General features: G+C 42.5%; 1 protein-coding gene across 1 annotated transcript in view; it reads left to right on the forward strand.

Moving 5' to 3' along the window:
• Positions 1-21,818, forward strand: part of LOC146855997 (ADP-ribosylation factor-like protein 8B-A) — a 200,788-nt gene that overhangs the window by 70,144 nt on the left and 108,826 nt on the right. The window contains exon 4 of the mRNA XM_085653963.1: positions 7,432-7,525. Within this exon, the coding sequence (XP_085510089.1) occupies positions 7,432-7,525 (94 nt within the window). The remainder of the gene's footprint in view (positions 1-7,431; positions 7,526-21,818) is intronic.

A 21,818-nucleotide genomic window follows, 5' to 3' on the forward strand; every position in this document is an offset into this window, starting at 1 on the left:
AGTTACTGCCAGCCTAGCTTCTCCTAAGCAACGACTATATGTACAAAGTGTGTGTTTATGCGCTTCTTGCAGGTTTGCGAAACGCAAATAAAAGGTATTGTCATTTACAATGCCAATAGTTCACATTTTCACAACTGCGAGACCTATTCCATTGCAAATGCTCGTTATATACGTCACAAGCAAGACACTTTTCTATAGCATTAGAAAACATCTATGTAGCTTCTCAGTGGGCATGGTGTAAAAAGCATGATCCACATTTTTTGTATACTGACAGCTAGGTTATTTCTTTCCTACCGCATCTCACCCCATGCTAGTTTAGAAGCAACCTTTATGCAACCGGGATAAGGGTTACATCTCCTCATTAAAAAAGGTACACTGCCTTTCAGTAATGTAGCGACCGGTACAGCAGATTTATTTGTGTGCCTCCCAAGTGATTTATACATTTAAACAAAACAATCTTTAGGTGAGTCATTGGTATGCTTATGTTGTGAGCATTACCTGGAATTGTTGTCTTAAGGCCTCATTAATGTGCATACTTGGTTGTATCATTGGTAATTTCAAACTAAAATCACAAACCCCACCTAAAAAGCTATTTGTAAGTGCCCTTTGAAAGCCAACCGGTTCACCTAAGCAAAATCTAATGACTTTTTCTATGTTTTTTTACACCAGAAGCTGCTGTGTAAAATGAATAAAAGCGCTATGACGCGGGCAGCATTGACTGCATCATAGCGTATTAAAAAAACAACAACTTTAAGCCATATTGCACATCAGCTCCTGCTGCTTTGCAACGTGTAAAAAAAAAAAAACATTGACAAAGCCACTAGATCTCGCAAATGAGAAACCTGTGCCAAAGCTTTCTGAGAATGAAATTGCAAGTTTACTCGCCTGTAGTACTGGTGTCAGGGTACTTTGAGTGGGAAGTCTGCTTCTGTGTCGATGATGGGTAGTGGAAAGTTTGAGTCTCAGCGTCAGCGCAACAATGTGATCCTGGGCAAATCACATTATCTTCCCTGTGCCTTAAACGAAATTGTGAAATGTAACTGGTGCCCATATAATGATGTCACCATCTGACGTCAGACGGCACTAGAGAACAAACAAAAAAGTAGAAGACTACGACTTGAGGCCAGTGGCCTGCAATCTTAAAGCAGTCACCAAATGTCTGTAATTTTGATAATTACATATTTTGACTCTGGAGTTAGCATGGCTTGCATTTAAAAAGTTCAACTATAATTTAGAATGTTAATTTAGCTAAATAAAACACGAATAACAATCAACTGCTATAGTGCACATCCAGCATTTGATTGTAAATATAAAAATATATTCATGCTTAATATTTCAATACCACGTCATTCACAACATTTTCAGCAACAGCTCACATTTCTTTTATTTTGGTGTTGTACGTACCTGTGAACCAGAAACTAAGTAAAGGAAGATGTTTAGTGCGCTGCCAGGACTGGACTGAATTGTTATAGTTCCTTTTCTATTTCCATAACTACTGCTGTATCAAGGAGTTCTGATAAACATATCAATTGTACCTACACTGGGAGCCAATCCGGTGGACACTCCTTTGGGTGAAACCACGAGAGCCACCAGGGGTTAAAGGGCACTTCGGAAGGACTGCGGATAAGTGCCCTGGCACACTGTGACAAAGCAAGTGCTGTGACCATAAAGATGTGGCGTAATGGAAAGAGTTGCGAATTTGAGGGCCGTGTTTGAATCCTGGACAAATCTTGCAATCTCCCAGGTGTCTTAAAAACAAATAGAAGAGCTCCAATACCTTCGGGTCAGATATAGCAGGAGTAGTCATTTGGGTCAAACTATGGGAGTGGGTGTGGGTGTGGGCGAGGGAGAAGACACCAGGCACCAATTTATTTTGCAGGTTATAAATTCAACATGTTTCCCATACACATCAGAGCGCAGCCCCGGAACTCAAACAGATAAGCAGAGCCAAACTCTGCATAAAACACAAGGCAGATCCTGCAAGCCTGGTGACGTTTGACAAACACCGGAGTTATGCGAGGCAGGTGGGTGTAGTCAGGTGCCACTGCGGACAACATCGACAGCCTGAGGTCGTTTAATATATAAAATCTGTTACCGCATACACAGCACGGTCCGTCGGGCACATGCATCCAGGAGACTGTGAAGCCACGCCAGGAACTGCGTCACATCAGAGCAGAAGTGAATGATGTCCACGTGAAGGGCAGCGAGAAATACGCGCTGTGCGTGCAAAACCTATGGCTAAAGCAGTCTCTGTGAGTACCAAGCCCCGATCTGCAATTCTCCCTCAAGTGTCTCTAGCTGCTTCATGCAAAACGTGGGGGCGGGGCTCATTGCTGAAAGCAAGGCTTGGGAGCAACGCGTTCCCCAGTCTCGTGTAAGAGAAATGAATGGTAAATAACAAACAATGCCCTTTGAAATGTGTATTAAAAAAGTTTAAATGAAAGACATGGGAGAAAGCAGGGAAAACCAGTATTAAGGGAGTGCATAAGATGTTGCACAGCGACCAAAGCTGCAAACTCGAGGGCTGGGGATCCTGGTTCGAGTCCCCGCGGCGGAACATCTGTTGATTCTGTGCACATCACAATGTCTCCGGGTGATAAATTGGGTTATATAAATCTGTTAATTTTATTTAAAGTATTACGCAAAAGGAAACCAGCATTGGCCATGTGGCCGCGAAAGTGAAGCGGACGCGGCCGATCGCGATTACGGAGGAAAGACACATGGCGCTGCGCGCGTGCACGTTCACGTGCACTGAAGCTTTAGGCCACGGCAGCACTTTGAAAAGCCTGTATACAAAATGTCTCGGCCAGATCAGCGCATGCGCTGGATCAGGCGAGACCTAAAAAGGGATTGCGTGTCTTAATTTTTAGAGTGAGTTAATTTTTTGGACCGCTGAAAAGATCTCACATTATATAGAATTCTATATGGGTAACTGTAAATAGTGCAGATGTTTGTGTTCTGTGTGAATAGTTGGCAATAGCGAAGCTCAATTTGACTGTGATGTTACCCAGAACTGCAAGATGTAAGAGATGACATTTATTCACATTTGCCCATGTTTAATTTTGTAATGTATCATGCCTTTATTTAATCTCCCTGTCTGTTCTATGTTATGCAGCATCAGAGTTTTTGTGGGGGAACCACATAAAATGTGGCCTTATCTTTGCTCACCCTAGTCCCTTATTAAACCTGGTGTTTTGCTCCCAACCCCATCAGCCTCTTGTCCTGTATTCCATCTGCCACTCACATTTTAAAAACTGTACCTGGCATCCAACCACCCTCTCACCCCAGAATGAACATTACCATCCCCTTCCCTATCGAAATATATATATAAAAAAAGTGCCCTGCCACCCCTTCTAACTATCATCTGCATTTACCCTTCGCTCTTACATCCAAATAAAGAAATTAAGAAGCAACTGCAAGGTACGGCATAAATATTGCAGATATGCTACTATAATGTTGTAATCTCTACAGCCCTTTTAAAAAGGGAATTGATAAACTGAGGTGCATTGTTTAAGAGAGACCTTGGGTATCTGCAGGATAAGCCTTCGGCAATTCATCTGTACAAATCAGGGGACATCAATTCCTCCTTCCAGTATTAGCATGACTTGTCGGACCATTTGATGTTCAGTATAATATCAAGACTCAGACTTGGACTCCATCCTCTCTACTCTCACGCCTCTGGGACAGCGTTCCTTAAGAATTCAGAAGGGCTGTGTGGTGATGGGTTGAAAATGCCAATCACAGATTTTCATGTTGTATCTGACTGCATTTTTTTTGTGTGTTAAAAAAAAATGTAAACCAATTCTTTTCAAGGATAATATATGGTCGAGATCGGCAGCTATGAATTTCCTCTTAGATGCAATACATGGATGTAGCCTCTGCATTTGCTAGATTCTTAATGGCTTTAAATGATTTTGTACCCAAAGCATGTGCTTGTTATTTGTTTTAGTTATTTATGGTGCTATTTGTACACTCTTGTATATTTAAATGCTTTTGTAATTTCTTGCTTTTAATGGATTGCTAATATATTGTTTAACATACTTATGGATCAAATAAACATAATTTATGAGCTGTCAACTGTCACCCAAATTAATAGACCTTGTATCCTGCTACCCCCCCTCATGATCATCTCTCCAGTTCATATATTTTCCACACCTTCATTGGAATGTAATAAAGAAAAAGTATTTTCTTGTTCAGTTGTTTCTTGTGAAGTGCATCATCCACTAGAGCTAGGTACTGCAGTAGAGATTTTTCATGTGGTTGAACCTTTCATTAATGTATATTTTTTTTAAGTCTCATCCACCTCGGCTCCTTCCTGGAAAGATTTGGGTTGATCAATCAGTTGGGGGCGGAGGACTGGGGGGGGGGAACCAAAGCCCATTTTCCACATTCATTTTTCCTTTGGCAATTTAGACACAGGTACAGCCCAAATGACTCAACGGATTTTCCCCAAATTTGGCAGAAAGGTAGATCTTGGTGCAGAAAGTGTGCTTTTTATTTTTTATTTTTGTATAAATCCGTTCAGTAGTTTTTGAGCAATTAAGGCTTAAAAGCTTTGTATATTTTATGCAGCTGAAGAGCCGCCATGTCAACGACGATAATGCAATAGCAATCTTAGAATTCTGGACTTATCCTGAATCTTAAAACAAAAGTTTAAAAAGATATAAGGGGGCAGGGTAGGGATACCCTGTCCCTTGGCCTAGTTTGGGTAGGGGTTCCAACCCCCCCCTTGGTTCCCAAAACATATATTTACAGCAAATCTGCGGTAGATCCGTTACTCGGTAGTGGTTCAGCGAATCTGTTATAATATTTTAAGAAAGGAAACAAATGGGAAGGTCTCCCACCCGCCCCCCTCCCAGGGTGGGCCAGGGGCCGGGAGAAGCTGCACAGTCATTTTAGAGGAGAAGGGCATGCAGCCCCCTCTCCACGCACCTGCTTCCTGCCCCTGGGATCTCATCCCCCAGGGCCAATAATTTACTTTAATTAAAGGTAAGAGGTGGCACATGCTCCCCCTACCTTTCTGTGCCTCTGTGGACCGCATTCCCATGGTTTCCATACCCTCCAGAGCACTATTATGTGCTCAGCAGAAAGCTGCTCCTTCTGGGCAGGAGCACAAATGTTTCTCTCCAACTGCTCTCTTGCAGGCAGGGAAAACCACACAATTTCTCCTGCCTGGTGTGAGCAAAAGAAAACCTGCTAACAGAGTTGTAGCAATGCCGGCTCCTGCCATACCCAGGATGGGTGCAGGCTGGGGAGACAGCAGTGCTGCGGGTGCACTGGGGCTCACCCTGCAGCCCGAAAGTTACAAATGCTGTGGGGTGCTCTGTGTAGGCACCGTGACAGCCCATTAAAAAGATGAATACAGAAACCGTGTTGCCGGTTCTTGCACTATCAGGGAGTCCATGGGGCTTCTCATTTATTATTCACTGCTCCATGCAAGGGGTGTCTCATAATAACCTGCGAGGGCTCTTTAAACGTTCTCTTTTTGGAGCTTGCTTGTGTCCCTAGAAGGGGCAGGGGAATCGCCAATCTTTGTTTTGGGGGGCCTACAGGGAGTGCAGCAGCTTCCCAGTAACATTACAAAAAAAAAAAACAGTAAGTCTCCAGGGTCATTAAATCCATGAACCCAGGAGAGCTTACCATATTTTTTTAAAGCACTCCTAGCAGGAGCTCTATGCTCTTAAGCTGGAGTGCAGGGCCCCCTTGTGGTGCGTACAATAGCAGCTTGAAATATGTTAAAAAGGACTACCCTGCACAATGTGGGACTGGCTGCTTGAGAGTCGTTCGATGCAGTGTCTGGCTGCAGAAATTCACCAGTTATAGTTCTCTCAAGTAGCTGTAACTTGTGCCCTAAATTAACTATAACTTGCACCCTCGCCCTGCAATGCTTATTACCTCCCATATTATATCACTCATGACATGTTCTGTGACCTAATTGGTAACACATCTGCAACATCTCAAATTACATAATTGATGACAACACTGTGGATGGCGGGCACATGTTCTAGGTACTTTTTGGGTGCAAGTTGGAGTTACTTGAGATAACAATAACTGGTGAATTTCAGTGATTTTGTTAGTTTAAAACTATATGCTTTAACTGACATTTTCACCTATCTACAATGTCCCTTTACCCTTTTTTTAAAACACACAGACGCACATAACTTTTTTTCCTCCTTCTGCCTCTCTATCTTTATTCAGCAGTCTTTTGCAAATCGCACATCTGTTTCTTGAAAATGGTTTGTCTGTTTTTTAATGCAACTTTGAAGTTCTTCATACTTTATCTTTAAATGCATCAACTACTGAAAAGAGAGATTCCATTACGGCATTGAATATAATGTGAAATCACAAGGAAAGCCCACTGTGTTTTTCCTTCACTGGCACTAGTGACAGAAATGCATGAAACTGCTGTCTTCTTTAAGTCTACACCCATTGATCCCATTGTGTAAATGTTCTTGTGTGAAATTGCAGTGCACTGTATGAGTCATGTTCTGCAAGGTATTTTGGTTTGAAAGAAAATGTGTACTTAATAGAAACACATCTTTCTATTAAATGTTTAATAAAATGTAGATTGCACTTTTTGGTGCTTTTTCTGTATCACTCTCTGGAGCACTGTACAGCCCCTATGCCACACTATAGATCTCTTCATATGTCTTAATACGGCATTGTAGCTATTTGACAATTGTAACTTCCTACAAAGGCCATGAGACAAGAGCTGCAAACCCATGGTTATGTGTAGCATTTTCCTTTATTTGAACTACAGTTCATAATGTCATTGTGGTGTATTGTGCTTTTAAGTTGTGTCAAGAGAAACAATCTTGTCTTTGTGTACATAACCTACAGCTCAGTCCATGTCATAGCTATTGCCTATACGTCAATATCACAGATTTGTCATACAGACACAAGGAGCAAAGGCCACATATTTTACAGATACTGCTGCTTCTTTCAAACAATCTATCCTCTTATAGCCTCCTTCTTTATAATTGTGGGATGTGTCTTGCTTTTCTCATAAAGCAATTGTGAATTATGACAAAGATACCTTTAGGAAACTCTGTAATGTGCACCTAGCAAATCTAGATGAGATCCAAGTTTCAAAACTGCTGTTTCAGTTAAGTAACTAGTTGTATTTGTAATCTTACTTATGGATTGTTGATGCATTTTTTGACATAGACTTCACTTCACCACTCTCAATTGAAATATATGAAGATTGCACTTTTGTTGTTGATGGAATATTTGTAAGATCCTGTCTTGCTTTTGACTCATCCTCCCCTTCTCGTTATTTTAATTGAGTATGTGGTGTTCAAATGTATGGCCAGGCTTAATTATCCTTGTGATTTTATAATTTGCATATAGCAGTATTTTATTTTGACATTTATAAGTCTTTATCTGTTTCCCATAAAAAACATGAAAAGGAGTTTGTATTTCCATTTGTAGGTATATGGTAGATGCAGCTGACTTGGAAAAAGTTGAAGCTTCCAAAAATGAACTTCACAATTTGCTTGACAAGCCTCAGCTGCATGGAATTCCAGTGAGTGCATTTGGTTTCTTAATTTGGTAATTATGGAATGTCTCAGAATTTACAAAATTTGAACTCTTACTCGTTTTAATGGTGTCGGTGAAGATGGGTGATGTCTGGACATGGGGGTTTTACAGAGTTACCATAAACAAGACATTTCCTGGTCTCCATCCATAGTCATAGACCACAAATGTTCCAAGGATGTGGCTTTGCAATTAATGCAGACCAGCTGTACTCTGATAACATTTGAAAGGGTTTCTATCCATGAATATTATTTAGTTCTTCAGAGAGATTAGTGTTGCCTCGTAAGGCACCTACAAATCACATGAGGATTAGAAATGTTTTATAAGTAGATCCCTATAAGATGATAGGTGTGACTTAGTTTATTGATCAGATCATTTGAAGGCCTGGTGAAGGGCAAACCGTTTTCCTTGCTAAAATTCAGCAGCTTTTAAATTTCTCAACAGTTATTTGGATTAATTAGAATGCAAACTATTTATAATGTCAAAAGTTGAGTTTGCATTAATTCTGATGTAACATAAACACTGTAGATTAGCAGTTTTTACATATATGCCTTTCAGTTTTGGCCCCTCAGTAGTCATCATTGAGTGTTGCACCCAATGTCTTATCTGAAGCAATAATCTTGTGCCGATATATTTATACCCTGCTAACCTGATAATATTGGCCATCAGCCATGCTAATACCCCTACTAGCGGTTCTCTTATTGAACTAGGGCCTAGATTTTTTTTTCTTCAGCTGGTATAGGAAATTAAGCATAGCCTTCCTCGTTTAAAATATTTTGTCCCTTATTTCCCAAACAGCTTCCTCTCAGTATTAAGTCTCTTATGCCATTCAGCCTGATATCAAGAGGTTTTATTAGTCATGCACTGCACTCGAATGGAACCATGGCAGGCTTGGTCTTAGTCACTGGCATCTAAACCAGAACGCAGTTTGTGATTCTATATGCATTATAATATTTGCTAGTTAATCAAATTGTGTTGAGTGTGTACAATGGCTGAAGTGAGTGCACTAGTGCGCTGCTGTAGCATTATCCATTTGTCATTCTAGTTAAAAATGTTGCTAACTCTCTTTGACACACTTGCTTTGGGATCCAAATGTACATCTTTTATAAAATGGTCATGCATCTTGGTTATATCATCATACTTTGTCTCATATGTGCTTTGTCTTACAGATAAATTAATCCATTCATTAGCCTGCTGTCTATTACTGTCATCATCATAAAGTTTGCTGGTAATCTATTCAAGATAGGGCCCTACCAGTTTAGTCAAGGTTAAGTTTATTCTGTTACACGATTACTTAAAATCAAAGCAAACATTACAAAAATTAAAGCACAACATACTAAAAAAAATGCCATGCAAATGAGGAATATCCCAATCGCTAAGAAGTCATCTTTCAAAGAAGAGATGAACATAGCCTGATGGTTAATAATAGCAGCTAAAAAGGCTCTATGCAGCTCAAATGTAACCAATGCAAATAAAGAACGAAATGAAGTGTAAGTGAAATACAGTGTCTTACAGAAATTAGGAAAAAGAGTAGTCCCTTATCCATCATTGTTCGAGGACCGAATGCAAGAAGTTCTGTTACCAATAAGTATAAGGGCCACATATGGGGTCAAGAGAAGGTTATGCCAAACAGGGTCAACATCCTGGTGTTCAAAGGTATAGGCTTTGAGCTTTGAGTGTGTTACTTTTTAAGCATTAGTGTTACTTTTTTAAGCATTGATGAAGCAATCGCCAGAAACGTTATAAATCTTTCAGTTAATTGTGACAAGGCTCCTTTCAGACACTCTATAGCAGCAGTGTGACAAGCCCTGATGTTCAATTGCCTGAGGATTGGTAAGAGCCAACAGCGTCTAAGCTGAGACAAATCGGGGCACAGGCATTGACCATGTGAAAGTGATTCCTGTCTGAAACCACAACTCCCTACATGAAGCCTCCTGGAAACCGGTCAGATAGCTGTACTTACACTTTAAGTGAAATTAGGCCAAAGCGAAAGTGGAAGCTTGACACTAAGATTAATTGGAAGTGAGGAAGACGCCAAAAGTGTCCTTAATTGATATTGAACAGTTTTTAGGTCGGCAATCCGTTTTTCAGGGGATGTTTTTATCATCTTGGGCTGATAATAACCTTGTTTTATCAATAGATTAGAGAGACTTTTCGGGGTTAACGCGGCCTGCATAGGTCTCTAGTGGCATGTAGATCCGTAGCTGCCTGGAAGAGCGTGTTGAGATTGATTGATGATCTTGCACTATGTCCCACAAGAGTCTTTTTAGTGAACCCTGCTTGGCCATGACATGCATGTAGCACAGCAAAAGAAATCTGGTATTTTTGACTGGCCAGATTAAACTCCAGGTAGATCTGAGCCTGTACTGTACAGGCTGGTAGGTTGAAGAAATGCCTATAGCGTTGACTTTAGGCCCAATCCAGCCAGCTTGACATAAGATTTAAGTTGACAAATGCTCTATATAAAAGTGTAGGTATCAAATTGCATTTAATAATATTACGAATTGCCCTCAGATTCAGGCCTGAATGTTTCTTGAAAAGGCGTTGGAAGGCGAGAGTAAGAGCATTAGCTGATGTAGCCAAAGCCCCCATATGAGGAGTTTGGATGCCACGTTTATTTAGCTAGACCCCCGGGTACTTCATGCTGGGCACTCTTTCGCCCTTCTGGCCATTTACAAACCATGCTCCTTTTTTTTAATGCTCTTTTTACTGATAATTTAAAATCTTAATTTTTTTTTATGTTGATGCTGAGTTTGTTTATTTTCCAATACTCTGCCAAGCATGTCAAAGCTCTTTGGAGCCCAATTACAGTTTGGTCCAGTAGAATTGTATTTTTAGCGTTTTGGAGCACATGCACCTTCTTCCCTACAAGTTTAGGCGGGAAGCACTTTACACTGCTGAGATGGTCATTCAAGTCTGCCAAATATAGTTTAAAAAGTAAAGGGGCCAAAACACAGCCTTGTTTAAGGCCCTGGTCAGTATTCATTTTTGCTGATGAAGCCCATTTGCTGGACATTCGGACTTTGACCTGTGTGTTTGTGTAAAGACACCTAATGGCAAACAATGGACATGATGGAATACCTCATGCTGTCAGTTTGTCCCACAGCAAGCCTCTGTCTACTTTATCAAAGCCTGTGGCAAAGTAAATAAATGCTCTTTAAAGTTGTCCTGCCCCTTTTTTTGTCGCTTTATTGAACAAAACCATCACTTATTGTAGATTCATCTTAGTGCCCTGACCCTTTTGAATTCTAGTCTGTTTAGCAGGAATGCTTTTATTATCTTGTACCCAGGCCTCCAATTCCTTATGGAGAATCTTTGCACAGCATTTCCCTCCGCATTCAAAAGGGCAATAAGTCTACATTTCCTAGCTTATTCAAAGCACCCTTTTGTGAAATGGGAGTTGGAGAGACCCTCTCCAGCTCTCCGGCACCAGGTTGTTTAATAAACATATGTTAAACAGAGGGGTCAAATAGGTGGCACATTTATCAATTGCTACCTTAGAAATGCACGCCGGAAAGGCAGTTGTGGCCCGGGACACCTGCAGAGCGAATCACTTACAAGGCATTCAGGACTATGTCATCATTAAATTGATTCAAAGGACCTCCTAAAGGGCTAGGCATGCCATCAGAGTGCAGTGGCAGAAGTTTGATCGACATACAGAGAGGATATGTATGCTGTCCAACCTGCCACGGAGATAATAAACAGCTCCTCTTGTTTTTGTTTCCTGTACCCCTTATAAACCATGAGCCCACATTTTCTGAGGAGTCTCTTGCTTTTATTGCAGAGAAGACCGCTTTTCATTGTATGTCCAGATCACGCTGTCTTTTCTCGTAGATATGTTGCCCATAATTCTTGTGCACTGATTTAATCTCTTCTCTCTGTGCCATATGTGTTGGATCCTTGCGCACTGCCCTTATACTTCTATTGAGCCTCCTTTTAAGCACTGTAAGTTCATGAATATTAATCAGCCTAGGACATGAGCTGCAGAAGTAACATGGGGGAGGCTGATGGATTACTAACGATTTAAAAAAAACATAAGTAAAGTCTGACCAAGTTTCTATTGAGATAGGAAGCATTTTTGCATCAGTCAGCAAATAAGTCTTTAAGAACTTTACTAACAGTGGTTCTAGCCGACATCCCACCTTATCCATTTAATAGGTTCCAACTCTGCTTGGTCTCTTTGCTCCTTTACAAAAGGAAATCTGGCAGTCTCCAAATGTAGAGAGCATAATAATATGGTGTGATCGCTTATTAAGTTGTGGTCGATTTTTAAAATCCGAGGTCCGATGAAAGTCGATCGTAGCCCACAAATAATCAAGTGCTGCAAGTCTTTCAAGTGACGTGTGTGTGGTAGCAATTCCGCGTTCAGTGACACCTACCATTCAGGGAGTAAAGCCCCATCACATGAAGAGCAGAGGACAGCTGGTTGATAAGCATAGAGCTTCTCATAGAAGTGGAGGGTTTAAGTAAACGAATGTTCCATATTTTTATCTTCAACATCCTGCCACTCTTGTTCATTCGTCATCATCAGGAGATTGAAGTTGAAGTCCCCAGCTACTATCCATGTGGAGTTTAAATCATGTTTTATAATGACAGCTCCTTTTAGTTCAGCCAAGGTCGAAATAGTAAAGCCCAGATGATTGTGCATATATATTGAGACGCCTCCAGGTGGTCAGCAAAACTTAGTAGAGCTTAATGCAGTAGGATAATACACAGTGTAATCCAGCCAAGGATTTGAACATAATTGCCATGTCTCTTGCAAGCAGATTACATTTAATGTTCATAAATAATCCTGCTGTTCTAGGGAGGAGGTTCGATTAATATAGCCCCTGATGTTCCATGAGCCAATTATGAACAGCAATGATGCTTTATCTGGAAGTATACTAGGGCAGGTCAGAGGTCACACTTGCAAGGATGGCCTCATTGGACCTCAAAATGCTCATAAAGCTACTAACTCTGGTGCCAGGACCAAGGATTGTATGTATAACTAGCCCATTTCTGAAGGATGTGGTAAACAGTTGACTAGAAGTGCCCTGCAGAATGTTGTTTTTGGAATAGGCTGTATTTGAAGCATCATTGCTCCTGATTGAGTTGATTGGGAACAAAAATTGGGGGATATTTGTCTTCAACCTGCTTGATAGTACTTATACCCCAAGGGGCCAAGCTTTCCTTTTCTGCGCATACGAGCCATATTAGTATTGAAAAATAGAATTTCTGTTCTTGTATTGCATTCATCACTTGGTCCTTCTCTGAAGGCAATCTAGTCAATGTCCCTACTAGCAATATTGCTTGGGCTTGGGACCGCGGCAAATAACTTTAGAACGTTGCTCCTCTTTAATATAACCTCCCTGCCCTGTGAGCCATACTCAGGATATATAGCAAGACACTTTCTGAAACGCTCTCTTCAGGAATCACTGGATTGAACCTAGGAGAAGAGTCCAAAGGCCCCACAACACCCCATTGACAACTTTGATGCATCCACCAGGTGCTTATCTCTTTTCCTATGGCTTTCTTTCATGGAGGGAATGATCACTGGCTACATGATGTACATTAAGGTTCGAGATAAAGGATGCGACATCTGACGCCTTGCCTTGGTATCTAGGATGTGCAAAAGGCTTCTTACACGGAGCAATCTTGCCCTTTAAGGATATATAATCCAACTCCGGGAGAAAACCTGAGGTTTAATCATTTTTACTATAGGAGACTACAGAAGTTCATTCACTGATAGAGCTTCCTAAGGGAGATGACCAGCAGGATTCCCAGGTGGCTTTTCCTGTAATGCTGACTTCAGGAAGTGAGCAACAGTTTCCCTAAGGAGATGCGGGATAATTAGTCCCAAAGATGACCGGTCCTCACTAGTAAATTCTGAACTTGAAACGTCTATTGAATTTCTGGGATTAGCTGGGAGTTCATCCCGTATGATCAGAGTTTCGTATTCAAATGTAATCATAAAAGTTCTTATTTAATGGGCATGATTTAATATCGTCTACCCCCACAGATGAAGCTTTAATTAATCTCCATAGAAGGTATATCAGCTGGGCTTGAGGTTTTCACCATCTTGAGGACAGTGGGGCCAGAAAGCTTGTGTTGTGGGCTGAGCGTTCGCCAAAATCATAGTCTATAAGACCTGAATGCTCGTCAGTCCCTCCAGGCTCTCCTTCCTCATTGTATTTACCCGCCAGTTTTCATTAATGTTGCAACATCACGAGTCTGAAGTTGCAGCGCATAAACCGGGGAAGAGATTGACAGATAATACTCCCCCAGATTTAAAAAAGGTAATGATCTCTTTCTCCTTGTAGCTGTTTTTGTTTGTTTTTTGCTTTTCTACCCCTTTCTTTAGTGATACTTAGTAATGTGGTGCTACGAGTATGCATGGCTAAGCCATCTTTGGAGAGCACAGAAGCGCCTGTCTAGAGTTATTCCGCCAAGCAATAGAGAGCTGCCCACTCCAAGCAAGCTCCAAACAAACAAATGATCACAGGCACTGGCAAGCTGCAGAATGCTTAAGACCACAGGCGTTTTTGTAGGCGATTGGTACTTAATACGCTTTAGGACACTTGAGAGCAAAATGGCACAGGGGAGCAATTGGGGCACAAGTTGCACCGACCTTTGAGCCTGCTGCTTCTACACCACCAATGCTCGACCACACCTCAGCTCACGTAAGGTGGCTGACATGCTCCTACTCCGATTAATGGCTCCAGGCCACCCACTCTCCTTAACATACACTAATATACACCTGAGAGCTGTATAAGGGGCTGTCAAGGAGAGCTGGCTCAGCAGTACGCGATCCGAGCGTGGAGCCTGGTGTCGCCGTCCAATTGTCCTCAGAGTCGCACGATGCTGTAAGGGGTCCACCTCCCGATAACCCCTTGGTCTGAGATATATGGAACAGACACAGAAGGGTGATCAGGCGAGGGAAGGAAAGGAAGGGGACAGCAGGGAGGGAGATCTGAAAGAGAAAGAACAACATGCAGTGGTTAGATCAATCCCTAGCTTTCTTATCACCCCGCTGAACCTTAACTCCCCCTTATACCTGTAAAAGAAAGAAAGCACTCTAGAAACAGGAGAACGGGAGGACCTGATCGCAAGGCATCTGGAACCCTACAGACAAGACACTAATCAGCAGATGTTGTAACACTCTTACTATCACACCCTCGTATTAGTTCCCTCGGCTACCTGACCTACCATGAGTTCTGGATTCTTCTCTTAACAGGGGGGGAAGGACGTATGCCAGCAGTCACCTTTCCACCCCTGTAGTGATTACAAATGAACACATGAAATGCAGCAGGGCACTGGATAGCGATAATTCTCCCTGGCGCCCTGCAAGGTTTCAGAACGAATCCTATTTTCACTGTCTCAGTACTTCTTAGGCAGTGTTTACGAAATACATAGATGAGACCATAAGATCCCTGATGCGTCCATACTCCAATATATGGGTTTGCCAACAACACAGCCGCGAGTAAATCTCGCTCGGAAATTTGATACAGCCCTCCGCCCTATTAAATGTCAAGAGGCGGGCTCGAGCTGATGAGTGTAATGTCAGAACAACAACAGTTCCTATAGACTTGCGACCCCACACGCCTCAGAGCGGCATCCAACGGGGCCACGGAAATCAGATACGGAATAATAAGGCTACACCCCGCCTTGCTAAGACTGAGATATCTACGAACAAAGTGCGTAAGAAGTCAGCGAAGAACTACAGGGTTGGTGCAGAGCACCCCTACCAGAACGCCGTACTCCGTCCGCACTCCGACCTGGAATTCAAAATAACCGGCACCCGACTGATGCCGGATGTTCCTTTTCTTCGACTATGCGTCAAGCGCGCTGATGTCACGAGCGTCAGCACGCCTTGCTCCATGGGAATTGTAGTTCCCATTATGTCCGCCTACCGCGGTTGGTTGCCGCTCTGAATGACAGTGCTCTTCTGCGCCCCCTGTGGGCCACAACACCTGGAGCCCGCCTCGAGTACGCTAAGCTAGCGGGTGCATGAAGGAGCCCAGGCATCCACCTTGATCTTCCTTGCCTGCACTTTTTTACAGGAGTTGGAGAGGGAAATCAGCCCTCAGCTCTTTCTCTCTGTTCCTCAGACTTAATCTGTTCCACGGTAAAAAATGAACTGTATGATTATGGTGACAAATTCATACTGTCAATAAAACTTTTTTTTAAAAACAGAAGAAACATTATTATACATTGGCGGTCACCCCTCTGTAGCTATGGTTCAGATGGTGTTTTCATTGGAAATATATATTTTTTATTTTCTTATAACTTTTGATCCTGTGAATAGATTTGCCCTAAACCTGGGAATCTACTTACTTAGTAAGGTAAAGTTAGACATGCAAAGTTTCATGAAGAATAATGCAGGTGGGGAAAAAATAAGGGGGTCATTATGATGGCGTGCGGATCGGGTGATCCACACGCCATAACTCCCCGCCCGCCAATTACCCCCCTCCATATTACCATGGCGGGGGGTCCGCCATGGAAAGGCATGTGGGGATTGACTTTGGGGGCCCCCGGGGGGGAATGAAGGGTGGGTGCCTGCACTGGGGGGGGTACTTGTGGTACCCCCTTCATTGCCATACACAAGGTGGCAGGCACTGCGTGGTGCCTCTCACGTTGTGCATTGCAATGCACAACATGCACCTTTAACATTGTGGCGGGTGCTGTTTACAGCACCGCCTGCCGCAATGTTAAAGGCAAGAATGCGCCTGCCAGTGTGGCGAGGGCATCCTAATTTGCCTTTTGGGACCGCCGCACCTTTGGCGGTCGGTTCCATTTTCCGTTACGGTGGCCATCGTAATGGTGCCCAAAGTGTTTTACTATTTTAGCGCCCATAGAAAAAGTTGACTAAAAATATAGCAAAATACCGATAAATGGATTTACACCAAACTTGGTATGAAAGCAGAAACTTGCTCAAAGTGCTCTTTTTTGTTTCATGCAAATTTACTCAGTAGCTTCTGAGTTATAAGCGCTAGGTTAAAGGGTTAACAGTTTGTATATTTATACCGTTTGGACTGATGTGAATCATATTTTAATTTTTTCTCCAGTGTATTTGGCTGTAACAAAGATACAGAAAGTATGTTGTTCATAATTACGAGACAAGGCAAAACTAGGGGAATCGGTTTTGCGAAGTGAAAGAACTGGGATTCCTCCTCTTGGAATTTGGTGCCCTCACACACCTGCTTCATCATAGGGCTGCTCCTCGTCAGGTCGGCGCTGCAATACCTGACCGGCTCCCTATGAGGGGTTCTTTGGCGGAGATCTTTTATTCCAAATTGCCGTTTGGTGCCGTTTGGGTGAGGGGCCTAACCAGTGTAGATGAGTGAGTAGAGGTGGGTAACCTGAAGGAAGTTTAAAACTGGTTTGGAAGTTCCAACAAAAACATTTTTAATCAAAAGGTCTCCCAACCTGATAAAAAGAAACAAAGGCGCATTTCTGAGGTTATGTCTCCGGTAGGGCGCTCTATTGTGTGGTCAACCTGTTTCTCGCCAGGTAGTAAATCAATCTGGTGGCGATTCGTCAGGACCTTCTAAAATCAAATCTGTTTACACACGTGTGGTTATGTGGTGTAATCTACCTCTTTAAACCAGCCTAACACTTACTATGTGTAGTACCTGATGGAACATGACCAACCTGGTGAAGGAATATAAACCAATATTAAGATCTGAGACTTCAGTATAAACAAAACTCTTGTGTTCGCTGTGCGACAAGCTCACAGCACACAGTGGTGCTGGCTAAAAACATACACAACGTGAGTGCCATGTGGGTGACTCTCACAGACCTTTTATCTGAAAATTACACAGGCACGTTTGGTGGGACACCACCATGGTTGCAGAACGAAATGATGAACTCACCCCAGTCGGGTTTCTAATTTTACATCCTCAATATCCGTCAGGTATCACTCAGGGAATTTCCCTATTTACTGAGTGGGTTGTAGGTTAGTAGAAAAGTAGATTAGAGCACAAAGTGCATGATGTTGTAGCTACGTGATTAGGTATATGGAGCAGTGAGGGAGTTGTTAAAACTATCAACAGTTAATGAGAGGCAGCCGTTAATATATGTTATGTAAACGGACTCGCCCAGAACAAATGGTGGTCAAATAGACATGAGCTGGGTGTAAAACTTGTTTGTTAAAAGTTAAGTGTGTGTCCTGTCAGGACGGAAATTTGTGTAAATGCCACATGTCCAGTTGGAATAGTCTAGAAGCATTTGATCTGTGGCGGGGGTACCAAAGATTGTTTGGTGTGGTTCAAAAACTGCTTAGATAATGTGTCCCCGCTAGACGTGCAAAATCTCTTGTTGTTTCAGTAAACTGTGCATGATGAAAACCAAACTAACATTAGATGAGCTTGCATGTTGCACAATAACTAAGAAGACCCCACCATTAATGAGAATTATGAAGGCTCTGGGCAAAGTGTACCCCGAGAAGCACAGCGTTATCGGACACAAGGTACTCCAGTTTCAGTCAGCAACAGGCTCTCTGACCTACCCACTTCTACCAGGATCGGGAGGTACTGGGAAGGATTGTGGACCTGTTTAAATACTGGAAGTGACTCCGCCTCAATTGGCGGGAAACTCCCGGATGACTCTCATCCACACTAGACCGCTAAAGTCATAGGAGGGAACCCGGTATTCAGTGGGGGGCCATCTTGGATGGCGTGAAATCCTGATCATGGGAACCGCCATATTGGAGTGGGTTAGGGCTTCTCTCGTGGTGTGCAGTTGCTATTATGCTCCAACTAAGTCTAGTGGGGATAACTCACATGTTGCCCTATATTAACTTGAAAGGAAGTTGCAATACATTAGCCAAGCCATATTTAAAGAGGTTAGGTAAAATGATAATAGTTTTATAAAGTCATAGGAGGGAAACCGGTATTCAGTGGGGGCCATCTTGGATGACGTGAAATCCTGATCATGGGAACCGCCATATTTATTTATTTTTTGTATCTTTTTACGGAGTTTTATATAGCGCTAACTTGACCCGGTATCTGGTATCAGAGCGCTTTACATAGCACCAGTTGCGTTACATGAGGACACATTCATATTTTGTGAGGCACGGGGAGATTAAGTGATTTTCCCCGAATCACTGTATGTCCATTCAGCTTCATTGCAGAGACTCGAACCCGGTTCCCCAGATTCAAGGTCGACTGCCCTGGCCGTTAGGCCAACTCCTCTCCCCAAATTTAAATAGGTTAGGTAAAATGATAATAACAGAGTACACTCTGTATGTGATTAACCTCCAAGTTGTCATAGGTAGTCATGGTGAATTTAGGTAAAAAGTACCGGGACTCCAAGATGATTCCTGTGGGTTACTGTATGATGATAACAGAGTGCACTCGGTATGTGTCATAAGTGGTCATGTTGATCTCCGTGGTTGAGGTATTATCTAACCCTCGCTCATACATGCTAAGATGTTAGTGTGCATGTTGTAAAGTGAATGGGGATTTTGCATTATTGGCCTATGGGAGTGTCAAGTATTAAGTGTACTCCAAGGAATTTCCTCATTCAACCCTTGTGTATTGGTTGACAGACGGTAAACCCATCTCTGTTCTTTCATAAACAGGGCCCCCTTACTAATCTTGGGATGTGCCTCTAGTATTACCCATCGTAGGCTATCAGGTGAATGCTGCAGTAAGTTAAAATGTGTCCACATTTTCGTGTTAAGTTTATGACACCAGAAATTACTGCAGTGTTCCGTGATGCGTCTTTTCACAGGTCTGGTGGTCATACCTATATACCTGAGGTCACATGGGCAGGTAATCATATAGATACAATTGGATGTATTGCAGTTCGTGTGAGCACGTACTTCCAATGTGTAGGAGTCTGAGAAAGTTATTGTTTTAGTCCCTTCGGTAAATGCACATATTATGCAGGTCCGCAAGGGAAATGGCCCTGAATTGGCGGCAAGTCCCACAATTGTCGTTATGAAGTCGCTTTCTGTGGCTTAGGTCTTGTATGCATTAGCATATCTTTGAGATTTTTTGTGTGCATAAATGCGAATCTGGGAATGTCAAGCTTCAGGGACCCTGTTTTCAATATACCCCAATGTTTTCTGATCACGTTCCTGGTTCTATTGGAATCAGCCTTATAGGTGGTTACACAGTGAGAGTGTCTGTTTTTTCTTTCTCTCTAGGTTCGAGTAGAGCCTCGTTGTTATTATTCCTAGCTATTTTTTTGGAGAGGGCAATGTTGTGTTGTGGGTATTCACTTCTGCTAAAATTGTTAGCCAGCAGATCTGCCTCAGTTTTATAGTCCAGTAAGCTTCTACAATTTCTTTGCAGCCTCAAAAATTGACCAAAAGGTGGGTTCGCCTTTAATGCTCGTGGATGATGGCTACTAAACAACAGGCTATTGCGGTATGTAGGTTTTCTATAGATAGGTGTGCTTAGGTTTCTATCTTCGAGTTTAATGGTGAGGTCAAGGAAAGGGATCTCAGAGTGAGATATAAAACTGGTGAACCTCATGTAGGGGTTCAAGGTATTAATCCAGTTGCAGAATTCTTAGCAGGTCCTCAAGTCACCTGACCAAAAAAATGACAATATCATCAATAAACCTCTTCCACGGTAGAAGATTAGTGTGGTCGGGGTTCGAGTCATTGAAGATCAAACTCTCTTCAAAAGCTGCCATGTATAAACAGGCTACACTCTGGGCAAAGGTACTATCCATTGAAGTACCCTGGGTTTGGTGGTATAGTTGGCCCTTGAACTCAAAAAAGTTTTCAGTGAGTGCGAGTGTTGTACATTCAAGGACAAAACTGCTTGGAGTAGAAGAGTCCCAGTTGGTTCTGTTGTAGACCTCCCTTATAACACCCAAGGTGGCTCTCTGGGGGATGTTGGTATAGAGGGCCTCCACATCAAGGGTAACTAACAGGTTGATGTCAGTAGTGTGGTGAATCTCTGTAATAATACATAGTACGTCAGCCGCATCCTTCAAGAAGGAGGAGGTTTGTTTGATTAGCGGTTGTAAAAAATGGTCACAAAATTAGGACAGTGGTTTGAGTATTGAGTCAATTCCCAAGACTATGGGTCTGCCTGGGACAGATGAGGTGCCTTTTTGTATTTTCGGCAAGATGTAAAAATAGGGCACTGAAGGATCTTTTTTTTAATAAGGAAGTCTGCCTCTTTTTTGCTCAACCAGCCCTGGCTTTCTGCTGTAAAGACAATAGCTGTAATGGTCTTGGTCAGTTGTGTCATTGGGCTACTGGCAATCTGTGTATAGTAATGGCAGTTACTGAGTTGCCTCTGGAATTCCGTGTCATAGTCTAAGGTAGACATGTTCACGGTTGCTCCGCCTTTGTCAGCTTGTTTAATAGTGATGGTCGTGTCATTAGCATGGGAACTGACCGCCGTCAATTCAGCTGTAGAGATATTACAAAAGTGTCTTGGAGTGGTGCTCTTTGGTAAGTCCTTATGTACAGCCTGTTCAAAGGTGAGCACCTCATTAGGAACTATACTAGTGTTGGGAGTGAAAGTCGAAGGGTTGTGTAAACCTGAATCTCTTGTCTCGGGTGTTAGTGTCTCATGAAAGAAGGCCTTGAGGCAAACTTTGCGGAAGAAATTCAGAATTTCACATTGCTTGCAAAATTAATCTATTCTGGGGGTTGATACATAACCTAGGCCTTTCTGTAGAACTCTTTTTTTCATTGTCTGTCGAAACCCTTTGAGAAAGATTGACTGTCAAATTCTCCTCTTGGTGTGGCTCCGAGTATCCACTACATTCTGTTGTGGTTCTTCCCATTGTACTCTTTTTTTTGTTGTTGCTGGTTGCCTCTTCTACGCCTGCACCCTCTGCCCCAGCCTCTGTGTAAAAAAGGTTGGGTATTGCCAGGTGGGTAGAACTGGGGGTCGGTGTGTGTGGGGGGGGGGGGGGCTTTGGGGATCATTGGGTACTACCAAAAGTCCGGTCCCTGGTACTGTGGCACCTGGAACCCTGAGAAGCCTTGGCGGCCTCCCCCTTCTTGAGTTGTTCCCGCCCCAGCACTCAGAACTCGAGTCACTGTTGGAGGATGAGCCCCTCCTTGTAGAGTATGAGCATTCATCGGAAGAGTTGTTTGTTCCAGTGGGAACAAAGTCTGCTTTAAGGTATGGGTACACCTTTTCTTTGTCAAACTTGCGAATATGTTTCTGTAATTTCGCAATTTTTTGCTCCATCAAGTATTACTTGTGCTGCAATTTTTTGCTCCATCAAGTATTACTTGTGCTCAGCAATCTCATTATTTATCTCAGTCAACTTTGATTTGAAAGCGGTGATTTGAATTGCGATTTTACAGAAAGATATTCGCTCCT

Source organism: Triturus cristatus, chromosome 4_1 (genome assembly GCF_964204655.1).
Source record: "Triturus cristatus chromosome 4_1, aTriCri1.1, whole genome shotgun sequence".
Classification (NCBI taxonomy): Eukaryota; Metazoa; Chordata; class Amphibia; order Caudata; family Salamandridae; genus Triturus; species Triturus cristatus.